The sequence below is a fragment of the Zeus faber genome, assembly GCF_960531495.2.
Source record: "Zeus faber genome assembly, chromosome: 7".
NCBI lineage: Eukaryota > Metazoa > Chordata > Actinopteri > Zeiformes > Zeidae > Zeus > Zeus faber.
In genome coordinates this window covers 13258977-13281442 of record NC_137203.1, presented here as the reverse complement: position 1 = coordinate 13281442, position 22466 = coordinate 13258977, and the positions used below count along the sequence as shown (strand labels likewise).

At 45.3% G+C, this 22466-nt stretch overlaps 1 protein-coding gene across 1 annotated transcript; it reads right to left on the bottom strand.

The window, feature by feature from the left end:
- Positions 1 to 15757: 15757 nt before the first annotated feature.
- plk2b (polo-like kinase 2b) lies at positions 15758 to 21960 on the bottom strand. The gene is made up of 14 exons (XM_080004135.1): positions 21694 to 21960; positions 21427 to 21534; positions 21201 to 21317; positions 20664 to 20793; positions 20172 to 20355; positions 19842 to 20040; positions 19551 to 19698; positions 19254 to 19348; positions 18869 to 19010; positions 18632 to 18712; positions 18174 to 18333; positions 17502 to 17631; positions 16976 to 17086; positions 15758 to 16836 (listed from the first exon to the last, which is right to left on the bottom strand). The coding sequence occupies exons 1-14, from the start codon at positions 21943 to 21945 to the stop codon at positions 16645 to 16647; spliced, it is 2049 nt and encodes a 682-aa protein (XP_079860261.1). The 5' UTR covers positions 21946 to 21960; the 3' UTR covers positions 15758 to 16644.
- Positions 21961 to 22466: the final 506 nt, after the last annotated feature.

The window sequence follows — 22466 nt, the reverse complement described above, 5'->3', positions numbered from 1 at the left end:
CCTCCCGCCAATATTGGGCTACCTCACTAGTTACCATAGTGCTACTCTCCTACTCACTTCTGTGTTTTGATTCGTACTTGTATAAATTTTTTATTTATTATTATTTCTTTTTATCTCTTTAAGACTGTTTTGCCCCTGAATTCCGTCCCGTGGATAAAAAAAAAAAAGCCTCATGTTATCGTTTGTAATATAACAGATATGACACAGCAGAATACAACAGTACTGTATTGGATGGTGGATACAGTATTATCTCGGAAGATTTTCAAGAAAGTGTTGTCCAATTGCGAAACTAAATAATAATCACATTTTTCATGCTAATATTGAGAATTTTTTTTTTTTTAAGATTTATACTAAACCAACAGAATTGTTGAACGGCGTGCAGCTACAGACACATACTGTCTACATACAGTATATGATAAATCTGCACATGACTCTTCAGGGTTCCGGGTCTCTCTCCGTCACAGGGGTGTTTAAATTCTGACGTGGCACTGAAGCCCAGACTGCGCAGTACAGTCCATTATTATTCAAACAGAGCACGTCTCTGTGTTGCGTAATCTTTCAGGAGTAAAAGCATAATAATGTATTTTTAAAGAGATCGCTCTCCCCGGGGTCCAGCAGTTAAATATATTGGGCTGCTCCAGGCTGCCAAACAGCCCCATGCAGGAGATGAATCATAGGTGAGATTATAGACGTTTATAGTTTGTGAGTTTCTGTCTGTCTGTCTGTCTGTCATTCTGTCTGTCCCTTCCGTTTGTGTGTCTGGGTCGGCGAGAGAAAGAAGGATGATGTAAGAGAAGAGGTGTAGAGGGGTGGAAAACCGGTTGATATTTCTGTCCGTCCATCACCCGCCCGACGATAATGGCCGTCACGCAGCGAAGACACATTGGGCCGGCCCGTCGCCGTCGTCCGTGAGAGTTTCCCAGACAAAAGCCTCCACGGGGCTTCCTATCCGGGGGAAAACGGAGGAAATAATGATAAAAATACTCTGCTCTGCTGTAGGTGGACTTCAGAAGCCATCTGCTCTGTGCCGGGTTTCCTGCCCGGATGAAGGAATCCGCTCTTCCGCGTCTTTCCTAGAGTTCTCCTGTTCCCTGAAAAGAAATTTGAAAGTCAAAAGTGTGAAAGTGTTTAATTCGAAACACACTGGCACGGGCTCGGGGCGTTCCCCTTCGTAGCGTTGAGTCCATCTACATTTGGAACGGGAATTTGTTAAAAAACCCTGTTGGAAATTTATCGCAAGTTGAAGAACGTCGGCGTGCCTTGGCTAGTTCGTGGAGCGGGTGCTTTGTGACGTTGTCACGCAAGTTGCATGTCCAGGTTTACTCTCCGGGTGGGAAACACGGCGTCGCGCCGCACAGTGGATCGTATTTTCATCGTCATCACCATATGAACATGCGCCATAAATGCATCGCAAACGACTTAACGCCTGAAACGCAATGAATTTAAAAAAAAGCTTTTTCTATTCTAATATTCTATATTATTTTAAGTGTAAATATATAAATTCTTGTGAAAAACATTCCTAAATATAAATATTTTTTTATTTTATTGAAAATATATATTTATTCACGATGGATTTACTTTATTATTACTAACTTATTCTTTTTTTATTATTATCATTCTTTTTTTTTATTATCATTATCATTATGTGAAAAAATAATCTCTTGATCTTGATCTTGAATTTATTAATTGTCTTGAGACATCCATTAGAATAACAGCTGTCCAATCCACTGCTCATACAACGTGTCTCCCTGGTGTCTGCCCTTTCACTTTGGAGGAGGAGCAGGTACATGCACCGATAATGTCAAGGCGTTCTGATATTCACTGAACACGGTAACTCACAGGAGGAAACATGGCAAAATAACAAATATCTGCTTTATTTGCCTCAGAGCATTCAGCGAGAAAGCAAACATTAAGGAATATAAATGAAACGTACAGGAACCCAGTGGAGCAGCCTGACAGCGGCGTTGGGAATGAGAGGCGTGCGAGTGCTTTGAGGCGGAGCCCGCATCGTGTCCTGGCTCGCTCGATGCCCCCAGGGGCCGCCGAAAAAGCACAGATCATGTTTTTCTCTCGGTTTCCTGACGTGAGACGCTATTGTTCCCGCATAACACCGTACACCCTTTTGAAAAATTTGTGCTCGGGGTGTCCTGAAAGTTCGGGGTCGTGGCCGACGCGCAGCCCAACAGGTAATTTTACCGCCAAATCACAGAATGTTGCAGCAAACATTTTAAAAGGAGTTCATGTGTGAAGCGTGAGGAGAGACCGCAGGAAGTTAACTGCATGAAATTATCGCACACACACGCACACGCGCACACGCACACACGCACACACACAGACACAAACACACACACAAACACACACACACACACACACACACACATCAATATTCATATTCCATTTTTCAGTACATATAAGATGTAATCCTTCGCGGAGCAGAGTCGCCCACAAACAGACGCGGACCCTCGGATACAGTCACGCCGTCGCTGTGGTCGATGGTGAGTAACCTTGTTTGTCTTCGAACTGCGTCCTCCGTCCATCAATCTGTCAGTGCAGACGAGGGCCTCAGACTGTGGTGAATCAGACAAATGGCTGCACAGGTGAACATCACGTCACCACATCATGTGCCCGCTAAGCTCCTCTCACATGCAGGTTAAAAGATGGCCCTCATCGTATACGCTCCACGGAACCGATTCCTGTGGCTGTGACGTGCAGCCGTAGAGATGAATGGAGAATCTCGATTTCATTTGAAACGAAATACACACATTTGAGCATTGTCCAGACAAATTATACTATATATATATATATATATATATATATATATATATATATATATATATAAATGTATATATATACAGCCACTCACAGGACGTGTAAATAATATTGCTCATCTCGTTCCACTGGCTCCTGTCAAGGGCTGGGGTATATGAGGCAGCAAGTGAACAGTCAGTTGTTGAAGTTGATGTGTTGGAAGCAGCAAAAATGGACAAGCGTAAGGATCTGAGCGACTTTGACAAGGACCAAACTGTGATGGCGAGACGACTGGGTCAGAGCATGTGGTGCGGTGTGGTGTAGCTCGTCCGGTCCGATCCCACGGAAGAGCTACCGTAGCACAAATTGCCAAAAAAGTTAATGCCGCTATGATAAAAAGGTGTCAGAACACACAGTGCATCGCAGCTTGCTGTGGTCAGAATGCCCATGCTGACCCCTGTCCACCGCCGGAAGCGCCTACAATGGGCACGTGAGCGACATACATATAAATATATAATATATATTGTAGTGGACCATGCTATTGTACTCGATATGTACATAAGTGTTTTGCATCCAACTGAAACTAGATTCAGAGAGTAAAAAACACATTAACGAGGCATCTGTCTGGTTCCCTTCATCACCTCATCTCCTTGTATTGTGGCCTTCCCGGGTTCCTTCGACCAACTCTCTTCCCATCTCCACCTCCTCTCCTTCCTCCAGACTTCTCTCTCTTATTGTTTTGGTCCCCCCGCTAAACCAAACAGAGGATATCCAAAAGGATGTGTTCCTCCCCCACTCTGCCGGACAAACGCACATGTTTTTCCTGCAACGGGGACACACTCCGGCGGGGGAGGCACAGTTGCCATTTTGGTGTCACTTCTGAGTCCCATTGTGCATCGGTGTCAGAGAATCTGCCCTTCTTGTCAAACGTTGAGAATTAAAAATAGGCCTCTCCGGGGCTCTGACGAACGCTTGAACTTCCTGACGAGCTTTGCGGCTGATAACTTCTGAAGCTTTTCACTCGGCTTTTTTGTACTTGTGAAGCCAGCAGCGAATTTGTAAACGACTGATACGGCGCGTCGGCCTCTGCGCCGCAGACCGGCGCCGAGCGGGGGTTTGAGGCTGCGTGCGTGCAGGCGGGAGCGAAGCGTCTGTTCCGGGAAAATCGAATAATCCCAACACGCAGGACAGGGGACGTGCGGAACGCCTTCCTCGTCTTGGAGTTATCGTATCTGTTGGAGCGCCGCCTTTATCCGACCTTGGCGTCAGAGTGCATGGATATTAAAAAGCAATTTTATCAAATGGTTTGGAGAAAGGTGCTGCATTGAGGTAGACACGTAATGCCGGGTGACTAACCAGAGAGCGGCTAAATCAATTGCAGCTGGGTGTCTACGTGCAGGGGAAGGATGGAAATGCAGGTTGCCATGGAAACAGTAGTGTGTGTGTGTGTGCGCGCGCGCGCGTGTGTGTGTGTGCGCGCGCGCGCGTGTGTGTGTCTGTGCCTTTCTACTCAGCTCTTCAGACGCGGTAAGTGCAGACTGCCGCTTATTACCAGGAAAGATGTATTGATTGGTTCATAGATGGCATTGTCAGACAAATGACCGGAAGCGGAGCCCTTGATCATACAATCCTCCCTCCCTCCAGCCCCCGCTCCCTCCCTCCCTCCCTTCCACCCCCTCCGTGCCTGCCACTTGTCCGAATTTCATGAATGAACCTGAGCCCGCAGTGCTTGCGCTTGACAGGAGGCAGTTGAGCATCCTGTGACTCAAAACACCGAAACACAGGAAAATTGAACAATTCATCCTGCAATCACTGTCACTCAATTATTATCAATACTATTGTGAACACTCGGCCAGGACCAATGATGTGGCAATAATGACTGTTCTCCCCCATTCACTGCACCCATAGATAGACGGACTGACAGACAGACAGACGGATGGACAGACAGACAGACGGACAGAAGGACAGACAGAGAGATAGATAGATGGGTGGACGGACGCACGGACAGACAGAGAGACGGACGGTTGGACGGAGAGGCAGAGAGACAGACAGACAGACGGACAGACGGACGGACGGACGGATGGACGGACAGATAGATAGATAGATAGATAGATAGATAGATAGATAGATAGATAGACAAACGGACGGACAGACCGACGGACAGACAGAGAGATAGACAGACAGATAGATAGATGGATGGACGGATGGACAGACAGATAGATAGATGGATGGATGGACAGACGAACAGACAGACAGATAGACAGACATAGAGATGGAGAGACAGAGAGGCAGACAGACAGATAGATGGATGGCCAGACAGACAGACAGACAGATAGATAAATAGAATAATAGATAGTGAGATAGATAAATAGATAGATAGACAGACAGACAGACAGACAGACAGACAGATAGACAGACAGATAGATAGACAGATAGATAGACAGATAGATAGATAGATAGATAGATAGATAGATAGATAGATAGATAGATAGATAGATAGATAGATAGATAGATAGATAGATAGATAGACAGACAGACAGACAGACAGACAGACAGATAGACAGACAGATAGATAGACAGATAGATAGATAGATAGATAGATAGATAGATAGATAGATAGATAGATAGATAGATAGACAGACGGATGGACGGACGGACAGAATTGCCAGAGTGACCTTTATCTTTAACGTACGTCACTCACTGACTCTCATTTCTTCTGTCTCTGAACCCGGCGGCTTTGTCTGCGGCGTAAGCCATGCTTCACTGAGCCTTCATCCCCTAAAAACGTGTGTTTGTGTGTGTGTGTGTGTGTGTGTGCGCGCGCGTGCGTATGCGGTGTGTGCGTCTGCGTTCATGTGTGTTTGCGCGCGTGTGTGTGCGTGTGTGTGTGTGTGTGTGTGTGTGTGCGTGTGTGTGTGTGTGTAAATCATCCTCGGAAATGGCAGCTCTGTACAGTGGCAGGAGTGTTGTGGAGTTAACCCTGCAGGAACTCTGCTGGAGCTAATAGAGCTCACGCAGCCGATGAGCTCAGTCCTGCATCACAGTCCGGTCGTCTCTCTTTGTGTCAAACCCCCCAAAAGCTCGCTCGCAGAGCCTCAAATGAGTGACATTCCACTTGGCATTTCCCAGGGCTAGGCTTGTGCCTGTTCGCTTGGAGAAATGCCAAAGGGGCATGTTCTGTGTCAGAGACATTTCGGCTGCAGTTAACAGCAGAACCTGTCTTCAAGCGTGAGCATCTGAAACAGCCTCGCGAGGCTTTTTCAAAAGCTGAGATTAGCAGGAGCCACGCACACACCTGCACTGTCACACCAAAGCCAGCTTCTGTCATGGGTCCAAAATACTTTGTCCTTATTTGGGGTGGGGAATTGTTTGCCTAGATTTTAAAGGCTTGGCTTAACAAAGATCAAGGTATGTTTGCAAGTTCTGGCAATGTCGGAATTAATTGTGAAGCAATAAGGAAAAAGGGAGGGTTGAGCTGTAGCTTTGGGGAGCTATTTCTGCATCAGATAATACTAACTTTAAATTATGAGGATTTTGTATAATTTATAATGATAATAAATTAATCACAATTAGTCGTTATAATTTGGAGGAATGATGATGATTTTAGTCGCGTTAGGTACGTATTACATTCTGCAGATCTTCCATAATCCGGGATCAAACTGTACAAATTCAGAATGATTCTGACCCGACTTACGATTTCATGAATCCTAAAAAGCGTCAACATCTTTCTCTGATTATTTATAATTTTCCGGGTTCTAGTTTTCTGATTCGTTCAGAGTACATGAAATGCATCATGGACTCGCACAGTTTGTATGTTTTATGACTTCCTCAAAGTCGAAAATCCCGCAAGGTAAGCTTACAACGCTGCATCTAACACGGGGTTGGATGCAAACAGAATGTCTTCATTTACAACAAGACCAAAGAGATAATATATCAGTGGAACAGCCCCGCCACGTCAAGCAGGTAAGACGATAAACAGACATTTACACACGCATTGTTTGTAACCTCTAACCACTATTGAAAAAAATCTACACCACCCACCACGCACGACATTCTAAACAACAACCTGCACATTTATAAGGAATTGGATGATGATGTCACAAAGCGTCTTACTCCACAAACTCCTCTCACTCTACGGCCCAACCAGATGTCGTGCATGTTGGCGATGCCCGAATGTTCGGCTATTTCCAGCTATTTTCGGCTACTTCCGGTCGGCTGCTTCCATTTGGCTACTTCCGGTCGGTTATTCACTAATTCCTGCTCTGTATATGGATCGATACGGATGAAACTTGAATCAGATGTCTGTGACGTCCCGGTTCTAACAAGGGGATCCAGCGGATGTTGTGTTCCATAATAATAATAATAATAATAATAATAATAATAATAAATGTAGCTGCTGGTAGCAATACACAGGGTCCAGTTTATTCATTTTCTGTGTAACGCATCACAAGTTACAAACATCGTGGACTTACGTCTGGACCAATCAGCATGGACTGACCTCGAGGACTGCATTTTTGGACAATTAGACAATTGCTTCATTATTGTCTTCGATTTTCAGCTATTATTCGGCGTCTGGAACAATAAAAGAAACAAACATAATACGATAATAATTAAAGCCGCAAGCAGCGATGACCGGGTGCTCGACGTGTCGGTGGAACGCAAGTATGAAGTCGATGCGTTAGGAGGCGTTCGCAAAAGTACGCAGCATGAAAATGATTAAAAAGCGACAAAAACGTCATGGAGTCAGCTCCTTTTTTCAAACTTGAAATTCAACGCTTTCCCACGCCCACACCGTGTGACAAAAACAAAATCTTTTCATATCTTTTAATCGTGAAGGTGTCTTGTAGACACTCACCAAGTTTGAAGTCAAGCCGTTAAATCACCTAGGAGGAGTTTACGAAGGTACAAAGCATAAGAATGACCAAAAAGTCACTAAAATGGCATCTTTAATCCAATATGGCCGTTTGGTTTCGGTCTTGGCGACAATATAATATTTTTTTAAGTCTAGTGATGTTACATATGTGTAGTTTTTGGTCGTTTTCATGGAAAACTATAGGTATGAATAGGTTTGAGTTTTAGGTTAAGTTTTCTAGATGACACATAGAATATCAGATGCCACATCGGGACTGACATGTGTGCAAAGTTTTGTGAGTTTTCGAGTTTCTTAAGGCCCCCAAATAGCTAACTCAAAAAGGCTGAAGAAGAGGAAGAAGAAGAAACGGAGCAATAACACATTAGAGTCTTCGCCCACATTCTGCCCACATTTTGTCTTGTCATTTAAGTTTTCTAAGTTTAGCTGTAGAAAGGTGTTTGTACATGAAGTTGCTTAAAAGCAACCGTTTATTTTTTACTTTAAACCAAACCTTATCACTGTAAAAATTGACCTTGTTGTGTGTAAGTACATGTGCCATCTTGGTGACGGTAAGTGACATTGTCCCGTGTGCGTCAACTATGACATATTTACGTATTTTATGTATTTACGGAGATTTACAATAGTGGTAAAACTCACGGAATTTGAGCAGTGACTTTTTTCTTGAATTACATTTGAATAACATTTTCAATGAGTTTAATTTCCATGACATACGAAAAACGTTGTGGTGTTTCTGTGAGTAATAACCATATCGCGGCTTCTGTTTTTCCGACGCCTTGTTGGATCTTGAACTCATCACTTAGTCTTACATTTTAGTGGATTCGTCGCAACGTGGTCATGAGTTTTTGTGGACTAATGTTTTTTGTATTTATAATGAATCCGGCAAACTAATGGGGACCAGACCAGAGATAAAATATCAATCGAACAGATCCACAGACATTCACCGGGTAAGTACATAAATACACACACACATACACACACACACACACACACACACACACACACACACACACACACACACACACACACACACACACACACACACACACACACATTACAAGATTACAAACTAGGTGTGTGTGTGTGTGTGTGTGTACACACACACACACCTAGTTTGTAATCTCTAACCACTACAGAGCGACAGAGTCTACACCGCACACTGGACACGGTGCCAACATACATTCTGAATAAGAAACTGCACATTTATAGTAAATAGTATGAAGCGTCTTACTGCATCTCGTTCATTTTGTGTACAAATAGTGGCGTGTCGGTCAAGAACGACCACCTGAATATTTGGGGTCAAAGTTATTCGTTTTTTCACTCATTTCTGCGCCGCGTGTGGATCGATTTGGATGGAACTTCCACCACGAGATGCTTGTGACACACCGGTTCAAACAAGACGGTAACATGTTTGTAGCTTCTGCCATTCTTCTGTTTCAAACGGTTTTAGATTTCAAAATTCAGAGAATTTCTCCCGAACAATATCAATGTAATAATAATAGGAAATGTATTAATAATACTTAATTATCATTATTATCATTGTAAGCAACGGCAAGCTAACAATGGGAAGTGAAGTTTGAGCGTGACCACAGAGTGCAACAAAATTTGACTATCAACTAATCATCTCCACAGTCCATCCTGAAGCTTAAAGCGGAGGATGTGTGTGCAGGGTTGGTCTTGTCTTTGTAACTCGGCTGTGAGTCACAGGAATGAAACGCTGCTTTGAAGCTTCTGGGGTTTCGTCCTCTGGAAGGGAGAGCGAGCGAGCGAGAGAGAGGGAGAGAGAGGGAGAGAGAGAGAGAGAGAGCGAGAGAGAGAGAGAGAGAGGGAGAGGGAGGTAGTGGGGTGTATTTAAGCATTCAGCATGCTTCACCCATCCTTGCTTAATGGTCGCTTTCCACATTTAATCACCTAAACCACAAGCATGTCTGTCTATCTATCTATCTATCTGTCCGTCTGTCCGTCTGTCTATCTATCTATCTGTCTGTCTATCCATCCACACATCTATCTTTCTACATTTACATTTAGACATTTAATTCCCAATCTATTGTCCTCGTGACCCTTTTCCTTAAGTTCCTTGTTTTTTTTCCAAGAGACGTGTTTGAAAGCTCGTGTCCGCGTCTTTGAATTACAGACTGAAGTGAATCTTGGCCGATGGGGTGATCCCGAGAGCCGAAATAAGATAGGACGCTCTGCGCTCGTTTTTGATCTATGCGCGGTTTGGAATTGTTGGAATCGTCCTATAAAGGCGTTACTGTGGGGAGGGGGTGGAGGGGGAGGAGGGGGTAGCAATTCTAGATAATCTTCAAAAAGTAACCATGAAAAAAAACACAAAAAAAAAAAACCCTCCCATGCTGATGGAACCCATTAACTCGGAACTATATCTTCACTTTGCTGTAGCTGTTTCAAAGGGACCGCTGGTGCAATCTGTAAACCGAGATCATTCCTATAATCACTGCAGTGCAGCCTTGACTACCTTCCAAAAAACCCTTTCGAATGGCGGCGCTGATGGCCTGCAATGCTAATAAGATAAAATAACACTTTATTGATCCCGGGGGCGGGGGTCTATTCTTAGACTAAATCACACTTTTAATCTGGACTAAAAATTGAGATTTAAAATCGTCTCAGACTTGACCTGGTCCTGGTTTAAAAAAAAAACCTGATTTCCAGAAGGAAGATCAGAGCGAATCTAGGTCTAAGTGAAGGCTTAAATTAAACCCGGCCGAAGCAGGTTTATCCTCGGATAGCCTCCAGGTCGACCTTGACAACAGACAACATGGATTATCTGGAGTAAGACCGGCACCGAGACCGGACAGAGGTAGCTGACCAGTCCTCAATGACCTCAGTCCAGGACTTCCTAGTCTAGAACTCTAATACTAATCTAAATTAAGCAACGAAAAATAATTTCTAAATTCTGGATTCATCTCAGTCGGATTATTTAATCTTGACCTAGATGAGGCCCCGCCCCCGAGTGTTCCAGTGCCTGGAACACACTCAAGGATTTTCTGTAAGATTTTAGAGCTTCTTAGGAGAGTCATGAGGGCGTCTTTTTGCGTCATTCGAGACACGCTTGTCTGGGACTTGAATCTATCTTTAGTCTCCTGCAATGTGTTCTCCAATCCCAAGGTGCGCGGTCCCCCGTGATCGCCGTCCTTTCAAAATCTTGTAGCGCATGAACTACTGGGATCGAAAAAACCCCCAAAATAACGCGTCTTTAAAATGTGTGCTGTCTGTCTATTGAAAGTGTTTCGGTGTATCCCTGCCATGAGGGAGGGAAGTGTTTCTGATTGCTTTCTCCACTTTTTTTCAGAGATAGGACGGTAAGAATTCAAGCCTGCAAATCCCTCCTCACAGCCTGGCCCCGTTGACCCCGCTCACCCTTCCAGTTCTCCAGGAACACACCAGGCCTCTTTCCAGTCATACACGTTATAATTTACAACAATAACAACGTTGCTTTAGAGCTTTTACGACAACCCTTGTGCGCGAGCGTGTGTGTGTGTGTGTGTGTGTTTGTGTGTGTGTGTGTGTGTGTGTGTGTGTGTGTGTGTGTGTGCGCGTGGGCTCTTCGTCGGTCCTCGAGGTTTATGGAAAAGACGGTCAATGTAATCATGCGATGTTTATTTTACAGGACGTCGCCCCACTTCGGGGAAGTCACACTCAGCCGTTGACATCACTGAGGCAGAGGATGTGAGATGAGGAAAAAAGCCCAAAGACAATCCGCACGCACGCTGGAGCACAAAAAAAAAAAAAAAAAAAAAAAGTGCTCCTTAGGCCATTTTTTTTCAAATCAGCCTCCATCAGTGAATCTACTAATCGGCCTGGGGAGAATTTTCCACAACAGCTTTCAGCTTTTGGGACTCTCTGACGTACTGTAAACGACTGTTGTGCTGTTCCAACCATTAAACCGCAAGTTGACTTTTGCCGTTTAAAAAAGGTCTCACTCATTGGGTTTTTTTTTTCTCATGATTTTTTTTAATAATCGGAGTAAGCGCATCTTGAAATGCGTGAAACCCAAAGCTCTGAGAAAAACAAACAAATCAAATATTTCCCTTCCGATGCAAACTTTGATGACTCAGGTGGCTTTATTTATTGTACAAAATTGAGAACTAAATGAAGTATGCCACGGCTATTACAGCCCTGGTGACTCACCGGTGGTGACAAACCAATGGCTTCAAGTTGGATGTTATTTTTTAAGCTATTTGGATTTCTCTGATGCCGATGACCAGCTTGGCCTCAGGTGAAGTTATTGTTTTCAAGCATCTTTACCCTTCCCTGCCAAAATACTATTTATGGCTAAACACAGGCAACTCAGTCGGTTTTAGATCACATGAGTAAAGCTGCCGCTCGTAGAGATCTAAGAAACCCTTTCTATTTTCGGACCGGGTGGGGACGTCGGCGCAAACCTTTACAAATCCTGATTGTATAAAATTACAGTAATGAGAACCGGGAACAATAACGTCACACACATAGAGTGGCTACTTTGGCACATATGATGACTCATTTTTTGAAATAAGTGAGAGGAAATCAGCCATGTAGGGAAGTGAGCATACACACACATGCATACACACATACCCACACACACATACCCACACACACACACACACACACACACACACACGCACACACACACACACGCATGCATAATATGCAAATTCAGGAAGAACTTTTGTGACTCAAACTAGAGCTATTTTCTTTTTGCATTGTTCCTGTGTAATGCAGATGATAGCAGCATCATTTTGGTGATTCTGACTTGTCCTCCATATATGATAGGAGGAGACAAAGCGCTGACATTTTGATTTACAAAGGCCCTATAATCACCACTAAGCCTGCCTGGGTGTAAACACGTATTATGGATACTGAATATTTATTGACTAATGGATGCATCAGCTCTCACTCCTCCAAAGCCACGTCGACCCCCATGTTTTTGCCTTTGGCCGGAACTTTATGAAAGCAGCTGAGGTAGAAAGATCCCATTCGTCACTGTAGATTAGGCTCATTCCAGAGCTAAGCTCGCCTGCGTGCACACAGCTTCTCAGCGTCTTTCACAGCTGATGGAATACGGAACAACAGTGTTAATACAGAAACACTTCAAGATGTATTGGTGAGCGGATGAGGGGGGACTGCTCTGCGGCCAGGGGCAGCGTGCCGTCGTTACATTTTCAGGATCTATCTACGCTGAAAATGGCCTTTATTTTTGAATATACGTTTGTACATATGATTTAATAAATTATTATATCATCAAACTATTTGAGGAAAAAATGAGTTCACGCCATTAAAAAACACCTTAGATGAGTGTCTGGAATTTTAGATGATTTCAATATTTTTTGGTTGAAAAACAACACAAGAAAACAATCATCTGGGTAATCTTCTCACCCATTATATGTTTTATACGGTTAATAAAAAGCAGGAATTTATTCAACTTAATTCAATTCATCCGCTCATTTGACACACAAGAATATCTACTTGTGTCTTGTGGAGGTCGAGGCTTGTGTCTTTGAGAGAAAACACCCACCACACCAGGTGATGGTGCAAACTGTAGAACTGCACCAGTGTTTGTGTTGTACCTATTCATACTGTGTGGGTTAAGAAAGGAGTTCTTCCTAGACCGGGGTCAGAACCACTCTTCATGCGGAGGGAACATTGGGTTGAGGCACACTGTGCAGCAGGGAGCTGTACTTGTTCCTCTGTGCTTTAATGTCAGTGATCTGAAGGTTATCCTCCTGGATTCCTTTTTTTTTTTTTGCAAAGACGGTGCAGTCATCGAAACACCACAAATTAAGATAAGATAAGGTAAGTGAGGGGCAATGTTCAGCCAGCGGCCATAGGGCGATCAGGTATCACCTGTTTAACTCTGAAAGACGTTTTGCGATAATAACCGGCTGGCAGCAAATTATCGCGCTTATTGCATGGCTACCTACTCAATGAATGAATGAATACATTGAGACGAAAAATGATTGAAATTATTTTATAACTGGCTATGCCTAGTTGAAGAAGAATTGTCCATAACAACATTGCTATAACACCGTGTGACGCAAGGGACGGCAATCCAGGGGAAGAACCGGTTGCCTATGACAGTGGTCATTATTAACAGATCAGCTGTCACTAAGAAATAACTGACTGCTGATGGCCGAACGTCTATTGACCAATCTGAGTGTTCAAGGTAAGATATAAGATAAGATATAAGCACACATATAAACAGAGGTTAACGGGGGGTAGCACAGCTCACTGTGTAAACTAACGAATCCAAATTGTTGTGCTAAAGCAGAGTACATAAGGTATACAGCAACAGTGCATAGCAATAATACAATTGGTTCCAGGCTCCAAATTCCATTTCATCACGCCCTCTCCTACATTGCTCACAGTCATTTCCACTCACACTCTCACTCTGCCTCTTCCTTCCTGTGTATGTGCGCTGCACTGCACTATAGTATATACTTGGTAGTATAGTCACTCACGCTCTCTGCCAAGATGAATTCTGCACACAAATGGGCACTGCCGCTCCCTTTTGCTGCCAAGGGGAGGAGACCGCACACTGAACTCTACGCCACGCACACACCGCCTTGGGCCATTTCAACATCTTTTATTTGCTATGTGCATTATTCTGCGGCGGTTCCTCACATGCTGTCACCCTCTGTCCTGCTTTCGCAGAGTGGGTGCTGAGCTCGAAAGCCGTTAGGACGACACTGGATAATGTCACTTATCCGTTTGAATTAATAAAGTTATGGCCATCTGGGGGGGGAAAAAAAAAAGTGTATGTTTTAGGTTTGACGGCAAGGCTCGAGTGTGGGATTGTCTTGGCAGCCCGGCGAAAAGTAAACGTCACCGTTGGAATCTATTTCTGCCCGTCTGACTAAAGCCTCCACTCCAGAGGCCGTTATTATGGAGCATACGAGCAGGGGGCTGCCGGTGGGGGCATGAATAATTCCTACTCCTTCTCCTCGCACTTCCTGTTCTCTCGCTGCCACCATGTTTATGCATGAGGTGTTCATTATTTAACTCTAAGAGCAAAGATATTCGGAGTGAATACCTTGACGGAATTCAACGGTGGCCTTTACATCGAGACCTCTGATTAAACGGGCACTGAACGCTGGAAGATGCTGTGCACAGAGCTCATGGTATTTTGTAGAGCTATAAAATTTACAATTTACTGGTTATTTATTGTATGAGTTACTGTCCGTCCCTGGAAACGACACAATACACATTAACGAGAGGGTTATTGATCTGAACATTGGGAAATTAAGACGCAGTAAAAACAAAAAATACGCGAAATCTGCTTTCACAAGAGATCATAGATGATGTCATCTTTTGCGCAATGTCCATTGATTTCTGAAAATCACTATTGAGCAGCGACTGGTTTCCATGGCGACACTCTTTCTCAAGCACCAGATCTCTCACGCACTAAGTCAGAGTCAAATAGTGTTCCGAAGTTTTTATCTTTTAAAGGTGTCTATCTCGACGCCTGCCCACTTCCCTTTGTCTCCCTAACAAGTCTTTCCATTCATGGCTGAGCCTTTGAAATTTTTGCTTCTCTGCTCATTAACCAAGTTGGTCTGCAGAGCAATGTCGTGCATGGCCTTGGATTCTAAAAACCAAGGTCGCCCGGGCTTCCGCATTCTGCTTTTATCGCCAAATGAGAAATCTCAGTGATAACCGGGGGAAGGTCATGGAAAAGTACTTCCGTATTATCTTTGGCGTGAGAAAATTGTACTTCGTAATGGGAAGATCGCTCACGTAAAAACCTGCGTCCGAAAAGAACATTCGTTTCACACCAGGCGAATTCCTGTTTCTCAAGAACTTTCGCAGTGACTTGCGTACTAACAACCGCCCGAGTACTTGTACAAACTCAACCCTTTCCCCGCAAACTTACGTTAAAATAGGAATCAAGCCTCAGTTACGTGCATTTGTTTTGAGAAGATGTTGCGACGTTGCTACTGAGGCGGCGGCAGAAGCTTTGTTTCCCAAAAACGTTCAAGGAAAATCCCAGCAATTGTGTTCAGTGTGTAAATGTAGAATCTCGTGACCTGAGAGCTCCCTACGATTAGTGATGTTATTATCATGTTATGATTACGATTATTTGCACGTCGGCGCCACAGAAAGACAAACTCAACAGCATTTCTTCAAAACAATATATTTTTTTAAAATTTTATTAAATAAATAAATACTGCACTTTGTACACAATAAGTTATTTACGACATTTTCCCCACCAAGGTGATACTGGCTCTGAAATGGATCCTTTCAGGATCTGTAGTACGTTCTCTTCCCTCCCATCTCAGTTCTCATTTGATTTCTTTCTCGGCTGACTGAGTCCATCAAGAGAATAAATCACAGTTTTAAAGTTAGTGTGACGTGACCTCCTGTAAACCTCCACACACACACACACACACACACACACACACACACACACACACACACACACACACACACACACACACACACACACACACACACACACACTGAAGGTTTTGCCTGGTTCTCCGCACTGCAGAGCTGGCTGTGCACACAGAATACATCATTTACAATATTCTGAAGCCGCGCTCCGACTCGATCCCGAGCGACGGCCATGTATGGGTTTACTCTACAGACAACAGCAGGGTCAACAACGTTATCAACAAGATGGCTGGTTCCTGCCCAGTGATTCTCGTGTCTTGCCATGCGTCCATCCTCATCCTTGCCCCACGCAAAAAAAAAAAAATATATATATAGATATATATGTGTGTGCGTTTCCATTCGTACCTACATACCATTTTGCCAACACATCCGATTCTCATTCTTTCCTCCTCCTAAAAAAAAAATAAATAAATCTACATACACATCAGCCCTTCTACCTTTTTTTGTGCAACACACATATTTTCATTTCGTGGATTATTTTTGATTTTCTTCTGCGCCCCTCGGTAGTAGAGGGTCGGGGCTGGCGGTCTTGCGCAGCTCCACAATCCCCAAACGTCCTCCCGGTGTTTCAGTCGCATTCATGGTTCCATTGCGTCGGCGAGATTTTTGCACGTTTTCTCCGAGGTCCGTGTCCCGGTTTAGCTGCACCTCTGCAGCAGCATGTTGAGCGAGTACTCCATGCGCTCCCTCAGGTCCTGGGGGCAGCCGGACGTGAGCAGCGAGCTCAGCTTGAAGGTGGTAGAGACGCGCTCCTCGTTGATGTACGTCAGAATGTACTCGTCCCTTTGGCAGCACAGGATGATCTTGGTGTGGTCGTGGTAAAAGTTCACCTGCGCGGGGAGAGACGTCATGCGGCCCGGTTATTTTCTACCCTGAGAATCGGACGAACGGTACGTTTTCCGTGTCTGGCAACTGCTGCCGTGCGACCGTTTGTTGTTTTTTTTGTTCTCGGGCGAAACGTGTGTTTACCTGAAAGGTGCCGTCGTTGAAGAGCATCATGAGGGCGCGGTCAGACTTGAGCCACTGCAGCAGGTAGAGTCTGGGCATGTGTGTGTCTGTCATGCTGAGGAGATCCCCGCCCTGAGCAGGCAGAAGAACAACCACGTCAGGATTAGCAGCAAGAAAAACAAAAACAAAGAGCGCAGATGTAAAACATTCCTCAATACCCTCATGCCTTTGCATGCCTTTGTGAGCTGGGTGGTGCCGGTGTTAAAGCTATGTATTGGTTAGGAAGCTAGGCAACTCGCCAACTACAAACAGTAAAACAAACATAACAAGGGAAAATAATTACACTATTACTTCAGTCAAAGCCTTGAGAGATCGACTCCACTAAAGGCGTTGTGTTCACCAAAAACTTTGCGACAACTTTACTTAGCCCACCCGACCGATCGCAAAGCCTTGCACTGGATTGAGTGTGGTGCGAAATTTCACAAGTGCTGGTGCAACCGTCGGCGGAGGAGGAACAAAGAGGCAGGTAGAACGGGCGATGACTCACATCCATGAGGTTCTCCTCCATGTAGTGGGAGAAGTACTTGAGCACCGTGACTTGGCCCACAAAGTGTTCGGGAACCTCGCAGGTGGGAAACACGGTGCGCTGGCCCATCTCAGCGTAGTAATGGATGGTCCTGGGTGAACAGAGGGGCGAACGGTTAGAGAGGAACAAACGGGCTGGTACGTCACAAAACCACGCGGATGAACCGACATTTGAAATCAAACCACTATGGAGGGAAACATCGATATTTTAAAACTTCACCTTTACATTGAGGAAATAGGTTTTGTGTAAAATTGTGATTATGGGTATTCCTGTACGGAAGATAATGCCATTCAGCACTGTTTTGATAACATGCGTGCACAAAAACACATTACTTTTAAAAATGGCCCAAAAAAATAGGAGGGACCCAATTTCAAAATGTCAAGGAGAAAAAAAGAACAATTGAAGTTAATGTATTCACTACAGTGAGGGAAATCAGGTGGACAGGGAGTTATTCTAATGCACTGAATATTTTTCTACGACAAAACAACTTCCAAGACATCTTCCGGAAAAGAGAAAAAAATATATATATTTATTCAAATGTCACAATCTCAGGCGTTGTGACCCATTTGCTAATGTTGAAAAAAAAAAAAAAAAAAAAAAAAAAAAAGAATAAGCACAAAGCCTCCTACGTACTTCCGGTCGGGGAGGAGGCTCATGTGCGTGCCGTTGTTGAACAGAACCCCCACGGTGTGATCCGACAGCTGGTAGCCAAAGCCGTACTTGTTGGAGTAGTCCACCCATTTGGTCACCCACTGGAGGCCGCTGCTCGCCGAACCCTTTGGAATGTCCTCGGCTGCGCGGGGAGGAGGAGGAAGAGGAGGCGGGTTAGAACTGCCGTTCAGGAGCAGGAACACTGCAGCACGCGCGCAAAGACATTAAGGCGAGCCGCGGAACATCCCCATCGTCTCCAATGGAGTGTCCAAGCGGTGGACGTGACGTCATCAGCTACAATAACCGCCTTAAGTCGCGCCACCCGGAAGCAGTGTGGTGTGGTGTTTATTGTAAAGGATGAAGGGCACCATTACTAAATCAGTCATTCAAATGACACTCCGATTACTTATCTAATAGTCGGTCAAGTCAAGCTGGCTCACCTTTAGGCATGTTCTCAATACATCCTCTGAAAACACTGGCAACAGTCTCGGCCACGCTCCCCGTCGTGTTGTCTTCCAAGCCTGCAGAAGCGAACAAATTTTAATATGCTGGCCATCTCGTTGCCATCACCACTAATTATGGAAATTCAAATTTTGTCAACAGTTATCGCTGAGTTCTTCTCAGAGGCACTATGCGTTAAGAGGTCCAAACGGAGCTTGACGATTCCGCTAACGTACATTCGCTGCTGCTGCTGCAGCTCCCCAAACTGCCCCTGACGATGAGACGGATCGTATCCCGCGTCGTCGGGGACTGGGTCTGTGTCTGTGTCGTTGCCGGGGCAACAACCTTATTGGCAGATGGCGGAAGCGGCTTTCCATCCTAGGGTGGGAACAGGGCGACAGAACGGGTTAGACGACGCAAACGGTTAGAATTGCTTCCGACTGCGTCACGGCGATTACTCACTCAATTACGCAATGTTGGATTTCGAGGCTGAACAGATTTCGTTTTACTCGTGTTGAGTTTTTACTGCGCAATCAGTACGATTCCCTCGTGAATACACTTATCAATTTGCAGCGTCTATCCGTGCACCGATGTGTTTTGTGCGTTAATGTCTAGAATCACCTCAGTCGGCTGTTTGCTCTGCTGGTGGCTGATCGCTGTTCTCTTCAGTTCATGCTGCAGTTTGTAGATCTCCTCTTCCTCTTTCGTGAGCTTATCTGCCCAAGACAAGAATGACGTGTACAATTAGAGTACGGCCTTTTGAACCCTGCAGCCTGCTACTCAAATGCTCTCCAGATGGGATGAAATCTTGCATTAGCCAAAGTCAACTTGGCAAGTTTTTTTTCGTTTTTTTTTTTTTTAATGACTGTCCAGCGCCATTTGGAATAAAGGCAAATCGATTTGATATGCGCTACTCACTCAGGGTCTCATAGTATTTGACTTTGTCTCGCTTCCCGCCGAATAGCGCGGCCGCAGCCTTCTTGAAGAAGCTTTTGGCAGGACTGGAGACATGGAAATCTGGTGTAGAATGGCAGCAGCTAGGGGGCAGACGCTCGGGACTGAAGCCCTGCAGAAGGAAAGAAAGTGGGTTAGCGCGTTCCAAGTCGTACTCCCTACACGGTGACATTCAGGAGAGACCGAAAAGCCAAAACCTAACCGGATGAACAGAGCCACCGAGCCGGCGTACAAACAAAGGAAATATCGTCAAACCTGCGCGAAGAAGTCGTGCCTCAGGATGAGGTCGAGGTGGGGTCGGTCCTCGGGGGTCTTGGCCAGCAGGTTGGAGATGAGCTGCTTGGCCTGGGGCGACAGGGAGGAGGGCAGGGAGTAGCGAGCCTCTCTGATACACCTGTAGGTCTCCTTCAGGTTGGTGGTCTCAAACGGGGGTCTGCCCAACAGCATCGTGTACCTGGAGCAGGGTAAGAAGAGGTATGAGAACAGGGAGAAGTGAGCTGGGAGCCACCATGCTGCAGTTTATCAACCCAACACTGCTTCTTCAAATATTAATTTGCTTATTTCATGTCCATGGAGTGCACTCACATGACGCAGCCAAGGGCCCAGATGTCGGACTCGCAGCCGTGGCCCTGCTTGTTGAGCACCTCTGGCGACAGGTAGTTTGGGGTGCCACAAATCGTTTTCCTCCTGTTTCCCGCCGGCTCCAACTTGGCAGCGAGACCAAAGTCCCCGACTTTCAGCTCCATGGTCTCACTTACGAAGAAGTTACCTGGGGTGAGGGTTACACGGTATTGGATGGTGAGCACTATGTTTTAAACCTGGAAACAATGGCTAAATGTTCTTTCCTGGTAGCGTGCTGATGTGTCCTTGAGCAAGACACTTAACCCCCTAACTGCTCTCTGGGCGCCTTTATATGGCAGCCCACTGCTCCTAGATATGTCAGATACTAGGATGGGTAACGCAGAGAAATTGCCAATTTCCCATGAGAACTGAAAAATAATAGCAAGTAGCGGAACCTCGTAGCACCTGGAGATCTAAATGTCTCCTTTACGACATCACTACGTAATAAGTCCTTACCTAGTTTGAGGTCTCTGTGGAGGATCTCTTGTTCGTGCAGGTACTTGAGCCCGGAGACAATCTGCCTCAGGTAATAGCGAACCTCAGGTTCAGTGAGCACTTTGCGAGCCTTCAGGATGTGGGCTAAAGACTGCGGCAGGACAAAACATGGAAGAAGTGATTAGAAAGATGTTGGTATGCGGAGGGGTTGCAAAGGGTTAAATAAGGGCATATTTGCATAATGCATGTTTATTGTGAATGTGCCATTGTTCCCAAGCTGACCTATTTTGCCTTGTGCACTCCTTTCTTCAGAATTCATATAGAAAAAAAAAAAAGATGTTGCTCACTCTGGCCACTTTTGAATTGCCCTATATTGAGCAAAAATGTACAATTGTGGGAGCCCTACAGTACAAGCCTGTGACTAGCAATTGCCGTGTATAGATTTGATTTAAAGTTTATGTCTTCATGCATGGTTTTATGATTGTATGCAGCACACATTTGAAAAAGAGGGCTTTGCCATCGCTGGTAAAATGAAACGGATAAAAGTAAAGTACTCACTTTTCTACTGCAGTACTCCAGCAGAATGTAGATGTTCTCCTTGTCCTCGAAGTGGTGATAGAAATGCACTATGTGTTTGTGGTGGAGAGCTCTGTGCAACTCGATCTCCCTGTCAATCTGTTAAAACATTTTTTTTTTTTTTTTTTTAATAATAGATATCAGTCGCAGAAAAGCGGGAAAACACATAAGTGCGCTGATCCATGCACAGTCGGCGCCGCACGCTCACCTTCTCCCGCTGGTGTGGTTTGGAGACGCGCGTGTGTGGGATGATTTTGGCCGCGTAAACTTTGCTGGTGGAGAGGTCGGTCATCTCGTAGCACTTTGCGAAGCCCCCCTGGAAAATGAAACAACACCCCGGGGGGGGGGGGGGGGGGGGGGGGGATAAATAAAAGATAAAAAGTGAACGGGCCGCATCATCCTCACCATCCAAGATCTGTCTTAAATTCCCAAAATGCAGACTTTAGCCAATTTGAATGAACGGATCGATCGGTACCTTCCCCAGGACGCGTCCCCTGCAGTAGCAGCGTCCAGACGCCGGGTCCGTGATGATCCGCGCCATCTCCAGCGGCGCGCCGCGCTCGTCCTGCCGCTTCCTGCGCGCGGGCTCGCACGACCTCTGCGTGGACTCGCACATCGCGGGGGCGGTGGTGGTGGTGGTGGTGGTGGTGGTGGTGGTGGTGGTGTTCTGCTGCTGCTGCTGCTCCTGCTGCTGCTCCTGCTGCCCGGTATTCCGCTGTATTTCCATTAGATGACGCACAGCCACGGGACCGGCTCTCAGAATGCGGTCTGGTCGGCGTCTGGGAGCATTTATACTGGGCTCGCACCTCCCCCCTGACGTCACGCCCTGACGTCACACAGTCTGCTGGAACTCGCCCCACTGTGTTTAATCCACAGTGGGTTGCACTGACTGCAACGAGGCTGTCTACGATGTATCGGAAAAAGGTCACGAGGCAATAAATCTTTGGACGATATTGTTGAAGGATGGAAGCGCATCTCCTTCCTCGTGACTTAAAAAAATATATATGATATCTAAAATAAACCAAGATGCTTGTGTGGTTTACAATTGATTATGATCACAATGATTCATTACAATGGTGGTTATTGCAAATTTTGAAGGCTGATGCACACAATCCAAAACAACGAGCCAAAACCGCAGGGGATAAACCAATTGTGTATTCTGCTCAGGTTCCCCATTTGAGTTTCGTTTTTCAGAAGCTCTAGCACCATCAGGTGGAGATGGACAGCCAAGCTGATGCACTTGGATTT

Bases quoted from the DNA above. Each gene is read 5' to 3' on its own strand.
- plk2b (XM_080004135.1), bottom strand. From the start codon at position 21,945: ATGGAAATACAGCGGAATACCGGGCAGCAGGAGCAGCAGCAGGAGCAG. The intron at 21,318-21,426 runs GTGAGCGTGCGG...ATGTTTTAACAG, and splicing joins AACCACACCAGCGGGAGAAG to ATTGACAGGGAGATCGAGTT. The intron at 17,632-18,173 runs GTACGTAGGAGG...CTGTTCACCCAG, and splicing joins AGCCTCCTCCCCGACCGGAA to GACCATCCATTACTACGCTG.